Raw genomic sequence first — 18,908 nt, 5'->3', positions numbered from 1 at the left:
GAAGAACAAGATCTATATAAGCTAGACAAATTAGTTTAGGATGTGTTTTAGTCATATTAGTATATCCACTTTTTAGGTCCTATAGTTTTTTTTTTTTTTTTTTTGCTCTTTCCGATATTTTTATGTCAATAAGTAATATAGAAAACTTCTAAGACTCTAAACTTTTATTTTGTGTAATGTTAGCCCGCCATGAATTTAAATGGAGAAACATAATCATTGATGATTAATATACTCGATCTCAACTTGTTTGAACTAATGCATAATAGTAGTTATTGCTGTTTCTCCTATGCTTTATTGAACTTTAGCTTTGATAACTTCGTGAATCTTAATCATTTACGTCAACACTACAACAAGGGAAAGATGGGGGGAAAATTCTTTCTATGAGGTCCATAACCTAGTCTACTAAGTCTTGACTTAGCTTCCTTTACAGGAACTTTTTAGCGTATAAAATTGTAATTCTTTTTGTTTTTAAAGTTCAAAATATAATTGCATTACCCGCTGGCATTGCAGAATTCCATTTATATTCTGAAAATTAAAATAAATTTCTGTAGTAGAGGAGCTAGAGATAATTTACCATTAGGCTTACGGTATATTTGGAAGCATTATGACACACAAGTTCAAACTGTGTAACATTTGCAATTAAGAGCATAACTATGAATGCTCTAACTATTTAAATGCAAAACAGAACATGTCAAATTGAACTAAGTATTTAGGAATGATGATATATTTACAAGATAATACTCTAGGGCACAAATTTCTTAGCTATAGAACCACATATTATATAATTTGTAGTCAAATACCTTCAAAAATTAAAGACAAAAGTTGTGGGAATGTATATTATGAACAATTCAACATGTAAAAACGCACACAACATCTTTTTGAAGTATTTGGGACAACCAATTCAAGGAGTAAAGCGTGCATGGAATGAATGTTTTATCTATCGAGGCATTAACCCCACAGAACTTAAGCACCTCATTATCATGAGCAAATATATTTAATAACTAGGAAGGCTTTTTTGTTATGCTACTAATACTTGCTCTTCTATTCTGCCAACCACAGCAAAATGAGATTTTTTCCTTTACCGATACCCTATTTTTGCCTCTTTCTTCCGGAAACTTGCAAGATGCTATTTTTCCCGGGAGTCCGACTCTTCAATCGAAAAAAAGACGGTCGTGTGCGAGTCGGTTGGGAAAAGACAAGCTTAACACGTCTTTGAATGTCTTTATCGAGTTGGCTGGCATCATTCGCCTCTTTGTCCAATTGGTTGGCATCATTCGCTCCTTTCTGTCTTTTCATTGTCCGCCTCCGCCTCCGCCTCCGCCTGAACAGATACGCACTAACCCAAGTTTGGCTGAAGAAGAGTTACAGGGAGGATATTTTGAAGCTACGTACAAGAACATACTTACAAGAAAAAAAGAAACAGGACAAATAAGTTGGACTAACTTCCCCATTTCACAAGCATGCATTAAAATCTCAATGCAAACAAGTCATATATGATCACCATTTATTTACATATAATAAAATAAAGTGAAATTTGAATAGCAAATAATCACATCAAGCTTTCCTTGTTCAGAGAAGCAAGCAGATTAGATTGGTCACAGTACATCTGTTTCTCAAATAATTTATTCCAAAGCTAAAACGCCACCATTTATTCTGAACTGCACTTAGGGGCTGGGATCAGGTTTGCATTATACACATAAAAAACAAGATGTAAATCATGTTACATATATACAGGCATTCATCCGCGTACACATTCACAGTGTGTTGTTCATCAGTATACCAAGTGCTCCGATTAAAGAGAGGGATGGACAGAACCTCTGCTTGGACTACTAAACAGTATAAGTTCCTCCTCTAATCTTGTTTTATCTCCAATAACAGAAATCCAAGTTTCTGCTATCTTCTCCACTGTTCCGTTTGAAATTTCTGCGACGGTGAAGGCTCGTGATGTGCCTTCGGATTCTGCTGTCAAAGCTGGGGGTCTGACCCGTGGAACAATAGCTCCGTTCAAGTATATGGTATTATCATTTCCAACCACTATCATTTTTCGAAAGGCATTTCCAGAAGCGAGCTGTTTATGCATGTGACCGAAAATGACCAATGGGACCGAATATGAAGCAGCCTCTTTTAATTGGGCTAAGGCATGCGCTAGATCTGCATGAGACGTAACGATCAGATGCTGTTGAACTTAAGTTGAGAAGATTTGATCGACCAATATACTACTCTCATCAGGATAAATGGGGTGTACCAATTAATCAAGAAATTCAGAAAAATGAAATCAGTTCATATGTAATACCTGGATCACCATGGTCACCACCGTCAACATACCAATCTCTTCCGCAGATGTCATCCACGTTAGCACCTAGCCCTGCATCTCCCTACTCAGAATACTGAAACCGCAAAAATATTTCCAGCAACAGGTAGAAGTACCTCAACAGAATACTACTTCAGCAAGCTATACACCTGTTGGACCATTATGAGCAAGGAATATAATTGAATGATCCTCTGGAGTGCCCATGGCAGCTTGTAAGATCCTTTCAGCGCTCCTATCCATATCATGGACTCCATACCTAAGAAGGTAATTGAGATACTGTGAAGTTGCAAGTCACAATCTAAGCTGCATACAGAGTGTTATTTGGCCAGAGCCACATCTGATATGGGCACAAGAGGCGATGATGAAGTCATTAAATTCTGAAAGATTAGAAATTAGTTTCGAGCAATTCCTCATTAGAACCGTCTAACATGACTCCGATTGAGCAAATGTGATCAGATGGCAGCAACAATGGTAAGAAAAATGTTGATCATCAATCTAATCAACAGATTCATGAATTTGAAGCATTTATCTCAGAAACCGACAAAGGAAAAGAACAAGCTTCAAGCACGAGGGTGGCTCTTTAGTGCTGTTTGTTAAAATACTATTCCAGACAAGATGAAGATTTCCTATCAAATGAAAATGAGAGGGACATGCTACACAAGAAACAATGACAGATTAAGTCTTGTAGTCCATTTAACAAATAAGGATCTGAATAGATACCAGCTATAAATATTATAAATACGTTTATGCAATCACTTAATTTTCCCTGGATTATTTCCTCAATTTCTGAGATCTTGTTCAGCCTTGCCCTTCGTATAGCTCAAGTTTTTTGTTTATCAAACAAGAAACACAAGAACTAGAGGTCGTGAAATTGGTTTTAGAATACAATGGTATATGGAATGTTTCCTACAGATCAGCAAATATTGGAAAATGTTAAGGTTTCAGCTTTAACTGTCAGGCAGTCAAGTTATTTCCATAGTTTATGCTATAAGTGCACTACACAAGTAGAAGAAGAAACGGGAAAACATGGGTGATTGGTCAAAAACAAATTCAGGCATTTTGGTGATGACTTGTAAGGTACTATTCAAGCATTTGCGGATAAAACTTGTGAATCAGGCATGTAAATTTGATGTCTACTTGGGAGTCACACTTATACAACTTCAAGTGAAACATGTATCTGAAGCTTCAAACCATAAATTTCGAAAATACTATAGTTCTTTCAAATTAATAACAGTGCTAAAAATCAGTTAGATAGTCAGGCTAAGCAATGGTCACAATTATAGACAAACAACAACAACATACCCAGTGTAATCCCACAGGTGGGGTTTGGGGAGGGTAGAGTGTATGCAGACCTTACCCCTACCTCGTGGAGTCAGAGAAGCTGTTTCCGAGAGACCCTCGGCTCAACCAATTATAGACAAAGTTAGGGTGAAATATCAATGTGCATTGAAGAAGAAATAACTGAAAACGAGATTAGGACCACAAACCTTGCTTTGAGAAGCTGTTTCCGAAACAAGGGCCTACCACCACAAGAGAAAGGTCGTCCGCCAACAATACTGAGTTTTAGCATAGGGAGATCCATCCGACGGTAACCAACATGCTCATCACCAAGACTGACCATTATAAATTGTCAGCAAGCCAACAAGACAACTTTATACTATAGGTTATTTTTCCTTATAGTTATTTTTCCTTATACTCTATAAGATGGGACATAAAATAGGTGAAGACCGAAACCTCCTGTTTATGGGAAGGACTTGGCTGTCCAATTCATTTTTCTGGTATTCAGCTCTTCATATAAGCAGATAGCCAAGTAGCTCGAGGAAAATTAAAAAAGAAAAATGAAAAAGATAACTTTCCTTCAGAATGTGGATATGAACCGACTTACAAATCAATCATAATCTTTGTCTTTCACTCAATTACTCCCTCCGTCCCAATTTATATGACACTCTTTCTTATTTAGTCGGTCCCAAAAAGAATGACACCTTTATATAATTAGTAACAATTCAACCTTAAATTTACCTTTTTATCCTTAATGAAATGATTCCTAGCCACACAAATTTTATGGTAGACACAAGTTTCAAAAGTCTTCCTTTATTTCTTAAGCTTCGTGCCCAGTCAAACACCTTCATAAAAAATGGGACGGAGGGAGTATGATAATAATTAAAATTGTATACCTGTTAATTTAGTAGTTGATATACCTTATATACTTCCAAGATAAAATCAGAATCCAAAGAATTGAACCATCGAACAATTCATATGTAGATCAACTCTATGTGATATATTTCCTTATTTATCATTGCCTAACAAACCAACATCATTTTCTTTTGAGTTGTTCTTTTCTTATAGAAAGAGAAAGTTGATCCGTGTTCACCTTTGGCATACTTCACAAGATCGAAAGCTTCAATAGCATCTCTGTCCCAACAAGACCGAGGCAAAGAAAAAATGACTGGTACTTCGGAAGATGAACAAAATCGAACTGAACTCACCATTAGGGACTTGAATTTTAATAGAAATCTTGGCAACATGAGCAAGAGTCTCAGAATTAATCTTAGTTCACCGGGCCTGGCGTTCAAATCAGTCATGGCTCCATGTGCCAAGAGAGACTTATGCAGAAAACCTAGAGCTTAAAACTTAGTACGGATTACTTGTGGAAGTTAAGTTTATAAATTGCCAACTTTACGTAAACTTTTTTAAGTGCCAGCATAGTGAGAAATTATGATTCTGGCACCTCTTAATACCTGCATATCGATAATTTCCCAGCAAAAGGAGATTCCATTCTTTATATTTACGTTGTTATGTTTCTTTTAACAGCAAATATCATCCAGATTGTGCAGATATGAACATGTTCCTATGGTGCAAGTGTCGGATGTACCAAGAGGACCTTTTCTGGATCCTGGCTATTTATTTTCTATCCTGCAACTTTACCATCTATCTTCCGTTTCTTCTGAGACAGTGGAGTGATTGAGATTGTAAGAAACACAAGACGGAAGGTCATGCCAGAGTGAGAAATTGACAGTCCTAACTATCATAATAGAGCACATAGCTATCTATTTGATATATAGATCCAATTAATTATACATCTTGAGAAACATACCATTCCAGCTGAAGTTGAACAGCATCTTTTTCCCTACAAATTGGAATAACACACACTAAGAAAAAGGAAACAAGTGGATGAATTTAGCAAACCAGACTTAAGAGGAGCATCTCAAAATTAGAGAAAAATAATTTGTTAACAAGACATGCAACTAAGTGACAGGAAAAAATTAATCTAGCAATATCTCGCATCCTTTTTGATACTTCATATTTTCAAGCAATTGTGTTGTTTATCGTTAATGCTGGAAGTTGCTAGGATAGATATGTTTTGAGGAAAACATCCTTTAATTCATTAATCATTTTCCACGGGCTCTACCGCCAAAGACAATGTTAATTAATCGTACTCACACATTACCATAGTGGTCATCCCATTCGCCATTACCAATCACAACCTTCATGAAGCCACAACACTAATCTGACTACCATCATATGCCACCATATTTACCAGAGTTTGAACTCCAGCAAGTAACAGAAATGAATAAGAAAGTGAAATTTTCTCATAAAACAAATCCATCAGGATTTTAATTGTTGGTTTCAAGAAACTGAATTCAGATATCAGAATGTAACTCCACATGGCAGTCTAAAAAGATCCTGGTAGTAACTCTTCAAGTGCGTTGACAAGTGGAGATTATGCCAGCAAAACAGCATACGAGAAATTATTTCAGGAGTGAATTAGGAAGAAAATGAGAAATATCCAGTTATATACTATGCCTGAATCATAGTTGAAGGAAAGAGAATAAGATGAATCCGATTGCTAAACACTATAATAGCAGGTTAAAATCAAATGTGGCACAAGAAAGTTAAGTGTTGACGTGTATAAACAGGTATGTGTAAACTAAAGCCAGGCAAATCAATTTAGAGGAACTTGGACTTACCTTCCGGAGAACTTTCGAGTATTCCATGCGTCATGGTTCCCCAGAATAACAGCTTTGGTCATCTCTAGATCTGCAATGCTTCGGACTAGATCCACATTTTCATTCCCAAAATCCCCTGAAGCAAGAACAAAATGAAGTGAACTAATAATTCTTCCAATCTAACTTGGCTAAGAATGAAAATAGTAGTTAAACTAATATAATAACTATGTCGTATGCATTGTGGATGAATAGATGGGAGACAACAAGAAAACATGCCTGTAAAGAGCACCAAATCAGGCTGCAATTTTCACACAACAAATATAATTAGCTGACGGAAGGAAATGGAAATACCAAAAGATGTTATACAAGAAAAACAAGAGGATTTCTCACAGAGAAGGTTTCCACTGTCCCAAAAAAACAAAGAAAAAGTGGACAAACTTGGGATAGGAACTGTGAAGCAACACTTAGATCTTCATTTCTCAAAATCTTCTTGAACACTGAACTGTAATTATGTTTAGAATAAGTTGTATCCAAAGGATATGCACTGCTCAGAGGAGAAAGTTAGCAGCATTTGCTAATTATCCACTGACAAAAGTAATGAAGTACGAAGATACTTTCCTCAATTTTGATCGAATTATTTTTGTTTCATATGAAATATTATTTTTAGTCATGATACTTTTTCTGTTCTTCCAGCTAAAAACATTAGTAGAAGTGTAGAGTGGGACACATTTAACAAACAATTACACAGCGAAATATAGCTATGGTTCAGTTTGGAGAGGCAAAGAGCAAGGGAAATATATGACCCGAAAGCAAGACATGTAAAACTTATAAATTTGTAGTTATCTATCCTCGCGTGCAATATCTGAACTGGAAATGTTCTTAATCAAACAGGCTATTTAGGTGTAAGTATAGCATGACAAAAGTTCCACTAAAAATAGATATAACTTGCCGTTTCGATAAAGCATTATGCGGGTTTACAAAAAGTACCACGATTCCTATACCACGAATTATTAATGCATACTACAATACTTAGTGTACGCGTTAAGAGTAATAACTATTGGCAGTCAAAAGTTTCAAATTAAAGGCAATTTTGGCTTCCTTTAGTTAATCAATCTAATTCAGAGAGCTTTCATAGACCAAATTCTAGATCCGCTTGGGCACATATTTAACACCTAATAGAATCAAACTCAATGCAGAGTCGGCTCGAAGTACTAACATTTGGTCCATTCACCAGGAAACAATATCGAAACAATAACAGTTTTTTGGTTAGTAGTTTTGAATACCTTGGGTCAGTTTTTACAAGTTCAACCATGTTAGGTATAATTCTTGTTACTTAGGCTGGATTATTTGTAAACTACAGAAATATGCTTTATGCGTTCGAGAAATTAGCATATTCACAACAAAACAATACCTCAATAATCCTAGCACAAAAAGAATATTTCCTATAAAAAAAAAAAAAGAATAAATTAAACCAAATAAAGATGTTAAAAATACCTTCAAGAATTGAAGAGCCTTTCTATCTTCTTCTAGGTTCCAGTCATCATGCTTCACAAGCCCCAACATTTCCACAAAAAAGGAAAATAACACAAAGTCACACATACAAACTCACTACTACAATTTACTACATCAATTCAAATTCCAAAAACAAAAAGTAGTGAACTTAACCAAATCACCAAAAAAAAAAAAAAAAAAAAAAAAAAAAAAAGTAAACAAATTCAAACTACAAATCAAAAAAGAGAGAGTAATTTGATTAAGACTTCAGCAGCAAATGAAAATGCTAATCCCTCCGTCCCAATTTATGTGACACTCTTTCCTTTTAAGCCAGTCAAAAAAGAATGACCATTTTCCATATATAGTAACAATTTATTTCAAACTTCCTATTTTCCCGTAATGGAATGATTTACGGCCACAAATATCATATTTATTTTAGTTTCTTTTTTTAAAACAATGACCACAAGTTTCATATAAAATGTGACTTTAACTTTAAACTCAATTTTTCTTCTCGAAAAGATTTGACCACAAATAACAATGGATTATTTTTACCACAAGTTTCAAAAATTCTTTACCTTGCCCAGTCAAATACCTTCACCTAAATTGCGACGGAGGGGGTAAACTAATTGAAATTACACAAAAAAAAAAGGTAATTTGATTAATATTTGATTTTTTTTTAAAAGTTCTTATTTTTTTCAATAAGTGCTTATTTTTTAGAAAATTCTTATTTTTTTCAAAAGCTAAAAAAAAAATAAGTGCACTTTTTTAAAAAATGGGATCTTTAAAAGCTTGATCAAATACTAATTATTGTTCAAAAGAGTGTTTTAAATTAGTTGGTCAAACATAAACTATTTTTCGGCCAAAAGTACTTTTTGAAATAATCACTTTTCAAAATAAGCTGATTTTAAAAGCTTGGCCAAACACTAATTATTATTCAAAAGTATTTTTAAATTAATTCATCAAACACAAACTGCTTTTCCTCAAAAGTACTTTTGAAAAAATCACTTTTCAAAATAAGTTAATTTTAAAAGCTTGATCAAACACTAATTATTATTCAAAAATATTTTTAAATTAATTAATCAAACACAAACTGCTTACCGTCAAAAGTTCCTTTTTGAAAAGCACCTTGGCCAAACAAGCCATAAGACTTCAACAAGCACATTAAATGCTACTTCTGTAATTCAAAAATCTTCAGGTTATAGATATACTACAACACACATTATACAATTTCTTCTGCAATTAAAAAAAAATAAAAAAAAAAAGAAGCTAGGGTTTCAAGAAAAAAAATAGTGTAACTAAAATTATTGAAGGAATATGAAATGGATAGCTTACGACGTCACCGATGACGGCGATTCTGACGGAAGATGCCATCGGAAAGTTACCGCCGGTGAGTTTTGACGGCGTTGGAGTCGGCGCGTGTGACCACGTCCTGCCGTTAAACATATAGACGTCGTGTACTGTGGCTTAACTAATATTTAGGGGGGGCAGCTAATAACTGTTCAGGTTTCTAATTTCTAACTGGTTGTTATTTCCAATTTTTTCCAATTTCTCTTTCTTTTTTTTTTTTTTTTTTTTTTTGGTAATCGGATACTTCATATATATATATATATAAGAGCAAATGTGATGTACTTTTGTTATTCTCCATGTATAATTCCAATTTTTTAAAACTTTTTAATTATTTACTTTAATATTTACTAATGTCTTATTTATTTAAATCAATTTTTTTGTTTTTTTTTTTTAAATTATTTATTTTCAAAAATTTATCGATATTTGAAGAATATTTTGTAGTCCATGATAATTTTCAAATTTTTTTAAAACTTTATTAATTAATATATATATAGGTCCTATATCTTATTTATTTAAGTCAATTTTTTTGTTTTTGTTTTTTAAAGTCTACTTTTCAAAAGCCTATCGAACCTCTACCTCATTTTTCACGTAACTTTGATTTTCGATTGGTGCTCGATATCCGCATTTGAGCCGATTAAGTAGTTTGACACCGCATCGCGCCTATTGGGGCGCTTCCTCCAAAGATTTTTCCATATATATTTGAACCCCTAATATTATATATATCCGCATTCACAGTTAAATTATATTTGTCTTAAAAGTTCATTAACTATGTATAGATTATTTATTTAGAACTAAATAACTTTGAAAATTAGGATACATAAGTTATAATGTTAAATTATTCGGTTCCAAATTTGATTTGAATTAATTAATTTCATCAAAATGGAAGTTAAAATATTAAAGAGTGGAATGAAAATTTTGCTTCCATATAACTTGGTCTTTTCAAAGGTATATGGTTGTTGTTGTAAACTTCTATTAACACAAATTATATTTTTTAGTTAAAATATCTACTTTTATATTTAATTTATGATTACGCTAACAAAGTCGCCTCACATAACTAGTATATATATATACACACACACTTTAGTCTCTATGAACGTACGTTGTACGTTATTCTCCAGGTATGAATCCTAATTAAGATTAATTCTTATAGAAGAATATGAATCCGGATGGGTATCCATGGTTAATATTTACTAATGTATTACAATTCTATACAATAAAGGATATTCTTTTTTTTCTTTTTTTTTGAAGAAATTATTTATTTTAAGGGTATAAAAGTCATTCAATATTTGAAGAATATTTTGATCAACCAATATTTATATTCATGCTTTTAAAATAATATATATGTGTGTATATATATATATACACACACATATATATTAAGCTAATAATTACATACTAGACGGGTCAATATTGCCCGATTATTGTCTTAGGTGTTCATCCGTTAGAGTTGCATCACAAAAAATTACATCACCGTTAAGAAACCAATCGTTCAAAAGAGATATCCCATAACATCATCAAAATAGGGGGGACTTGAGAAGAGTCTGGGTTCCTCAATAAGTTGTTGACTTCCTCCTTCTTTCGCCAGCACGTCCGCCACCTTGTTCGGCTTTTGATATTCATGTTTTAGTACTGGATGGCCCAACGCCATTAGTAAAAATCTGCATTAAAAGATAATATGATTATAAGGTAAGTATTCATGTGACATCTCGATATTCATGTCAATTTCTTAGTTTGCTAGTAGTAATTGTTATACTAGTACTTATTGGTCCCAATTTATTGAAATTACAAAAAAAATCACATATATTGAAAGTAAACTTATTGAGACTACGAAAAAAAAGGTATCCATTCCAATTTAAGTGGCTTGGTCTGTTCTAAAAAGAGTATACAGTATTTCTAATTCATGGCAAGTTTAAAATCAAAAAATACAAAGGACGTTATAATACGTACGTTACACACATATTTAATTTATGATTACAGGATCAAAAGTCTCCTTACCCTTTGAATTCTGTTTTATGTGTTACAACTTTTAATCTCTCATCTGTGGCAATTTTTACTAACTTTATGATCAGTCAAACCAAGACACGTAAATTGGGGACGGAGAGGATAACTTTATTCAAATTAGAAAAACACAAAAGAAGTGCACTAATTCAAATTACAAAAAGAAAAAAGAAGAAGAGTAATTTGATTAATTAATTCAAAAGCTCCAGGTGCCAACGAATTTTCAACGGTTTTCTAATTTCTAAATGATTATTTCCATTTTTGTCCTCTTCTCTGTCACTCTTATAGTAGGTGTTTGGACATAAACAACGTGATTCTAAGAAAAGAGTTAGAGCTTGTATGGATTGGCTTATTTTAGGTGTTTTTAAACCAAAATAAATTTTAAGCATTTTTGTAGTGTTTGGGTAAATTAAAAAAATATTTTTAAGCATTTTTTTGAGGAAATAACTTGTATATACCGCTCACACATCTAGTTTGCAGCCAATCTAGCCCACTATATCATTCCAACCCACTACTGTATTATCAGTGTATAGATAATGTATATATACTGTATAGATATACATATACGTTAATATACTTTGTATACATAATTTATATGCTTTGTATAAATACATGAAACCAACTCAAATTATAGTGTATACAAAGTATAGCCACGTATTTACATTAACTAGTCTCTATGAATGTGCCTCGCACGTTATCCCCTATCAATCATAACAAAATTTAGATAATTTTATTTGAAATTACATATTATTTATTTTATTGATATATAAAATTATTATTTGATCAACTCAACGTTTTTTGGTGCGGTTTATCAGCATATAACATATGGAATATATATAATAAAATAAAGACTTGGCAAAGACAATATCCTTTAAACATCGAGATTATGTGTTCCAAAAGGAATCAAATGTTTGATTGAAATCTTTCCACTTTTTACTATGTTAGTCGAAAACCACTATTTGTGTTACGTGCTTTGTCCAATTTGTATATTATCTACTGTTAGAGATATTTTCCTTATAAAGCAATTTAATATTAACTCACATTTGGATGCAGTTTTCGCTATTTTTAAGGTATGGTATAGTTTCTATAGGTATAATTTTTGTTTGTACTTTTTATTTACGGAAAAGGGCCAAATATTGTACTATTATTAGAAAAGGGCCAAATATACCAAATAATCGTTATCTTTGTTAGTAAATATATCCCCTTTTCGTTAAAGTTATCCAAGGCGGACATTATATCTTACGTGGCAGTGATATTTGATGAGGTGGATGCCCCTCATCACCCCTAACCCATTTTACTCCTTCCCGCTTGCCAACTAAAATTTCACCATCATTGCCACCATTACCACCGTATTATCCATCAATGGTGACTAAATCTGAGAGAGAGCAATAATGGACTTAAAATGAACCTCAAATTTTGGGTTAATTTGTTCTTTGTCGTGAAGTTTTGGCAGTGGAGAAGCAGAGAACAGACATATGGATACAGAGTACTGTGTATACAGAAAGCGAAAAGGAAAGGAGCATTAGTAGCTGATGAGTCTACTAAAACCCTTTTTTTCTCTCTTCTTGGAAGAAAAAAGAAAGGCTCTGGCATGGACATTTGATCTGTGTTGTCGTCTCGTGTTTTACCCATGCTTTTATGTGGTTTAATTCAAATGCAAAATTAATTATGTGAAAATTAATACTCTTTTTGTTAAATTTTTAAATTGATGTATAATTTTTAGAATACTTTAAACATTTGATCAAAACTTCAAAGGACAGTTTGGTCACTGGAATTAGGGATTATCCAGTATAAAATGTAGGATTAAAATTGTTTACTATTAATGTAACGTAGCTAAGATCAAACCAAATTATTTATACCATTTGTTAGTAATTATGTTATTCCCAAAATTTGAGGTTCATTTTAAGTCCATTTCTATGAACCATTTTTGAATGTCTAAAATATTTATTACGTATTTTTTCTAATTAACTTTCCGTAGGTTACTCATGATCATGTAGCTACATTAGATACGTGTAATATATGGGAAAGAAGTAGCAAACAAAGTAACTACGATTTTAATATAGAAGAATTATAAGCTCAATATAAAATAGAAAACCTATATATGAGACTGAATATAACTTCTTGTCTCACACAAATTAAGATTCTGCTCCTATTTATACAAGATAGAGAAAGAAGGACATTTAGGCTTTCTTACATATGCAAGAAGTTGACACTTCATAATTAATTTACATGCATGACCTTGAATGACGTTAGCAATTTACGCAAATTCATATTTGGCCTAGCAATTAGAAGACTATGAAAATTCGTTTTAGGGGCCTGACTTTACAACTAGCAAAGGAGTATACATTTTAATAGATGTGGTTTTCTAATTTAAATAGAATAAGATAGGTTCCTAATTATCTACTTAATAAAATACTTAGTTCCTACTTCCTAGTAGTAATAAGATTGTCCCAAAAGAATAATACTAACGTGGGTTTATAGTTTTAGGTTTTTAGGTTTAATAAGAATTATGTTCAAAAGAAATAGGATTAGAGCTCATTAAGGGTTCGTTTAATATTTAAAGGATATTTTGGTCAACCAAAATTTATATTCTTCTTTTATAATAATAATATAGATATACTTTATATATATAATGTATATATTTTGTATAAACACATGAAACCAATTCAAATTACAGTGTATAGATAATATATTTGTTCTACATATCTATAAATAACTACTCCCTTCGTGCCATAATAAGTGTCATCTCAGCCAAAAACACGCATATTAAGAAATCAATAATACAATGCAAAGTTTACCAAATTACCCCTATATAATAAAAATAAATTACTTTTACCTTTTGAGCATGCACAAAAAATAAACCTTTTGATATTGGGAATTCAACAATACCAAGTTACTATGTGACTTTTTCAATCAACATTTAGATTTTACTTTATTGTTTAAGGGTAGAATTAAGAAAAACTAGTTAATTTATGTCTTGATTTTCTAAGGTGACTCTGATTATGAGACAAAATTTTTTGGCTAAGATGACACTTATTATAAAATGGATCGGAGAGAATATTAGTTATACTAAGTGCCAATTCTGAATCCTAACAAACTATGCAACAAAGTGGTAGCAAAACCCAAAAAAGCTTCGGTGAAGTAGATCAGTACCATTATTCGAAGATCTAGAAGCATAGTCAAAATACGAATCGCCGAAATTAAACCTTTTAACCCAGATCTAAACTTTCATGGCTTGATAATTTAACCATTTATCTTTTTTGTTTTGACAAAAGATAAGAGATGAGATTGTATTTAAAGACTTCTTCAAAAGTAAATTTAAACACTAGGAAATGATAGAGAAAACCCATTTTGTGCAGAGCCGGACAGAAACCCTAGGCCAAAACAACAACGTAATGGAGCTAGAAGAAGAAGTGGGTAGTTGGGCCAAAAATAGCAAACTAGATGGGTCTATGGACACCCAGCTTAATTTTTCCTTTGTTTTAAGCCAAAATAACAAAATAAATCAAAAGTTAGGAACTTATGGCTTATGCTTATAAGTCATATGTTATAAGCTCATTCAAACAGACTCTTATGTTTTCTGTCCACTTTTACTTATTTACTATATTAAAAATAGATGTCTATTTTTACTTGTTCAGTTTAAAAAATCAAAACTTAATTTACCATCTTATACCTATTTTATCATTATTGTTAAGTACTAATTATTTCCAATTCATTTCCTTAGTGAGAGGACATGTAATAATTAGGAATGATATAGTAAACCCCCAATTTACTTGGTGATTCTTGAAGGCTGTACCAAATCTATCATGGATAAATAAAGATGAATGGAGAGAATATTGAATATTGAATTTAAAAAGTTATATTTAAAAGTTAAAATTGTGTTTGAACATGTATTTTAATAGAAAAAATTGATAAACATTATTCTTTCAAACTTAAAACTCATCTTCAAAAGATATTACAAAAAATCAATCAAACATATATCCAAGCACTATTTCGAAGGAATTGTTATGAACAAACTGCTCCTTAGTTTGCTAATTGCTATAGTTCAAAATCCAATTTGACCATGCGAAAATGGTACTTTTTGCTTTCTATTAAAAAAGTGTCCCATCCTTACCTTTGGCGTTATCAAAGTGGCTTGATTAGCTCTTTTGGATTGATGACAATACAACAACAACAACAACAACATATCCAGTTGAATTCCACAATATGGCTCCCATGCAGGAAGGGTGAAAGTATCTGCAGACCTTACTCCACCTTTGGTAGAGGAGGCATTGCTTTCCAAAAGACCTTCGGCTCAAACGAAAACAAGGGAAAAGAGTCAAATACAGACAACCAAATCAAAGCAATGCAGAAATGAGAAATAACAAGAGCAAGGAAGTCATGATAAAATAGCACAGGTAGACAAAACCCAACACATATAAGCAGGATAAAAATACTCCTAATACGGGAAGTGAACTGATAATTCTTCATTCCCACATTTTCCACATTTTCATTCCCAAAATCCCGTGAAGCAAGAACAAAGTGAAGTGAACTGATAATTCTTCCAATCTAACTTGGCTAAAGAATGAACACAGTAGTTGAAAGAATACAATAACTATGTAGTATGCATTGTGGATGAATGAATAGATTGGAGATAACAAGAAAACGTGCCTGTGAAGAGGACCAAATCAGGCTGCAATTTTCACATAGCAAATATAATTAGCTGACAGGAGGAAATGGAAATACCAAAAGATGCTATACAATAAAAGTAAGGGGATTTCTCACAGAGAAGTTTCCTCTGTCCCAAAAAAAGAAAGAAAAAAGTGGACAAACTAGGGATAGCATCTCTGAAGCAATACTTAGATCTTCATTTCTCAAAATCTTCTTGAACACTGAACTGTAATTATGTTTAGAATAAGTCATATCCAAAGGATATGCACTGCTCAGAGGAGAAAGTTAGCAGCAATTGCTAATTATCCACCGACGAAAGTAATGAAGTACAAAGATACGTTCCTCAATTTTGATCGAATTATTTTTGTTTCATACGAAATATTATTTTTAGTCATGATACTTTTTCTGTCCTTCCAACTAAAAACATTAGTCGAAGTGTAGAGTGGGACACATTTAGCAAACAAATTACACAGCAAAATACAGCTATAGTTCAGTTTGGAGAGGCAAAGAGCAAGGGAAATATAAGACCCAAAAAGCAAGACATGTAAAACTTTATAAATTTGTAGTTATCTATCCTCTCGTGCAACATCTACAGTGGAAATGTTCTTAATCAAACAGGCTATTTAGGTGCAAGTTTAGCATGACAAAAGTTCCACTAAAAAAATAGATATAACTTGCCATTTCGATAAAGCATTATGCAGGTTTACAAAAAGTACTACGATTCCTATACCACGAATTATTAATGGCAGTCAAGAGTTTCAAATTAAAGGCAATTTTGGCTTCCTTTAGTTAATCAATCTAATTCAGAGAGCTTTCATAGACCAAATTCTAGATCTGCTTGGGCACATATTTAACAGCTAATAGAATCAAACTCAATGCCACCAGGAAACAATATCGAAACAGTAACAGTTTTTCGGTTAGTAGTTTTGAATACCTTGGATCAGTTTTTACAAGTTCAACCGTGTTAGGTATAATTCCTGTTACTTTGGCTGGATTATTTGTAAACTACAGAAATATGCTTTATCCATTCAAGAAATTAGCATATTCACAACAAACAATACCTCAATAATCCTAGCACAAAAAAAAAAGAAAAAAAATAGAATAAATTAAACCAAATAAAGATGTTAAATACCTTCAAGAATTGAAGAGCCTTCCTATCTTCTTCTAGGTTCCAGTCATCATGCTTCACAATCCCCAACATTTTCACAAAAAAGGAAAATAACACAAAGTCACACATACAAACTTAGAGCCTGTTTGGATGGGCTTAAAAAATGAACTTTATAAACCTCGCTTTTGCATCAGGTCGTCAAACAAACCCAATTAATTTTTAAGTAGCTTTAAGACAAAATGACTTTTTACTACCCAAACACTCAAAAAAGCCGAAAAATGTACTTAAAAAAGAACTATAAGCCAATCCAAACGGGCTCTTAATACTACAATTTACTACATCAATTCAAATTCCAAAAACAAAAAAGTAGTAAACTTAACCAAATCACCCAAAAAAAAAAAAGTAAACAAATTCAAACTACAAATTGTTATACCCCATTTAAACGGGTTAAATTAGGTACAACATATTGGAGATTCCTATGTTTGCTTTATTTTAGGAGTCGCCACCTAATTGATTTTAAGGTGAATTAGGGCACCTAATTATTAACTAAGGTAAAATGACTAACCTCCGTTAATAGTCCGTTTAATCGCGTGATTCTAGGTAAGGGTTCTATATTATCCTAAAGGGAAGGGGTTAGTATCCTTTAATCCGTTAACTATTTCGTTATCCCACTTAACTTAGGTTAATTAATTAAGATTAAATATAGTGTCTAAATTTTAAGAAAATAGCTTACAAATATTACCAAAGTTCAAAGGAAAATAATATTAGCTAAAATAGAACTTAAAGAAAATAATAATTTATGAAAAGAACTTTAAAGGCTAATAAGACTTATAAAGGTTATTAAGATTTTAAAGGAAGAATGTAATGATGCTATAATTTTTCATAAATATTACTAAGGCTTTAAAAATGCTATTTAAAGTAAACTTATACCAAATATAATAATCTTGCATAAAAGGAAATTTCAAATGCCATCTAAAATAAAACTTATAAATATTGCTAAGTTTTGAATAGTAATGCCATTTAAACTAAAGTTTACAAAATACAATGGCTTGCATATAAATAGAAATCTTTTGGAAGAAAGCTTTAGCGAGTTTTAAAAGATTTGGAATAAAATTATATGAATATAGTGATATAGAAATCTAGGCTTATTAAATAAGATGTAAAAAGGATAATGATTTTTTCTTCCTCTAACTTTATTTAGTCGTATTCGACTAAAATACGTATAGTTTGATAAATCTTGAAGAAATTATTTATAAAAACTCTTGAACTTATATTTGTGTATTACGCTATTCACGAATTAATTGTCCTAAATAAATAAAATAAATATTAGATGCTATCACTTGCCTTGAAAAATTAATGTTAATATCTCTCTTAAATCTACTACCCATTATACTAAAGCTAAACCCACTAATTTGCTAAAACTCGTCCAAGTTAAGAAAAATAAAACAAGTTAAGATGTTAGTCATAAAAATACACAACCAATGAGGAATAGCAAATATAAATGGGCTCAGCCCATTTAAAAAGGGCTGCTGCAAGGGAGCTGCGGTTGGGAGTGGGCTCAACCCGCGCTTTGATAAAAAATGCTGCATTCAAAGAGTACGCTACTGGCTTCGGTAGAGATAATGATTGCGCCGCTTTTAGCCCAACACCGAATTCGGGAAAAAGCGAGTCCCTCGGACTCGTATGCGGTGGTCATGAAAAAAAATGAAAAAGGAAAAGGATTAGTACACGGATAAGCACATAATTTCATCATTTAAACAGAGTAAGATATGTAAATCAAGCAAACACACAAAATAAACAATCGAAGCTAAACAAGCTTTATCTGGGCAATGCGAAACAAGTTTAGACCGAAACAAATTATTAAAGCGAAAGTGTACATAAGGGCTCATAACTGATTTATATCATCTAAAATTAATAAAAGGGGGACTGTGCTAATGTTAGACCAGCAACTGTACCTAGAAACGAGAGTTTAAGCAACTATAGACTAAGCATGCTAGGGTCGATCTCACGTGAGGCAAGGAAGCTAAAATTTATAGCCACAAAAAAAAAAGGTAAT

At 32.3% G+C, this 18,908-nt stretch overlaps 1 protein-coding gene across 6 annotated transcripts; it reads right to left on the bottom strand.

Annotated features, from left to right (window-relative positions):
- Positions 1–1,630: 1,630 nt before the first annotated feature.
- LOC132041029 (uncharacterized) lies at positions 1,631–16,984 on the bottom strand. Of its 6 annotated transcripts, XM_059431771.1 has the most exons (10): positions 9,263–9,350; positions 9,082–9,231; positions 7,753–7,803; positions 6,535–6,556; positions 6,280–6,394; positions 5,406–5,438; positions 3,799–3,924; positions 2,461–2,567; positions 2,294–2,365; positions 1,631–2,151 (listed from the first exon to the last, which is right to left on the bottom strand). In XM_059431771.1, exons 2-10 carry the CDS (start codon positions 9,190–9,192, stop codon positions 1,793–1,795), a joined length of 996 nt encoding a protein of 331 aa, XP_059287754.1. In that variant the 5' UTR covers positions 9,193–9,231; positions 9,263–9,350; the 3' UTR covers positions 1,631–1,792. The 6 variants fall into 6 exon arrangements, with proteins under 6 accessions (XP_059287754.1, XP_059287755.1, XP_059287757.1 ...); XM_059431772.1 differs by lacking the exon at positions 6,535–6,556 and having other exon boundaries at positions 7,731–7,803; positions 9,263–9,351; XM_059431774.1 differs by lacking the exons at positions 6,535–6,556; positions 7,753–7,803; positions 9,082–9,231; positions 9,263–9,350 and adding exons at positions 15,745–15,766; positions 16,877–16,984.
- Between the last annotated feature and the right edge of the window lie 1,924 nt (positions 16,985–18,908).

The sequence above is a fragment of the Lycium ferocissimum genome, chromosome 12 (assembly GCF_029784015.1).
Source record: "Lycium ferocissimum isolate CSIRO_LF1 chromosome 12, AGI_CSIRO_Lferr_CH_V1, whole genome shotgun sequence".
Lineage (NCBI taxonomy): Eukaryota > Viridiplantae > Streptophyta > Magnoliopsida > Solanales > Solanaceae > Lycium > Lycium ferocissimum.
The sequence above is the reverse complement of the archived record's forward strand: the minus strand, read 5'-3'. Positions and strand labels throughout refer to the sequence as shown.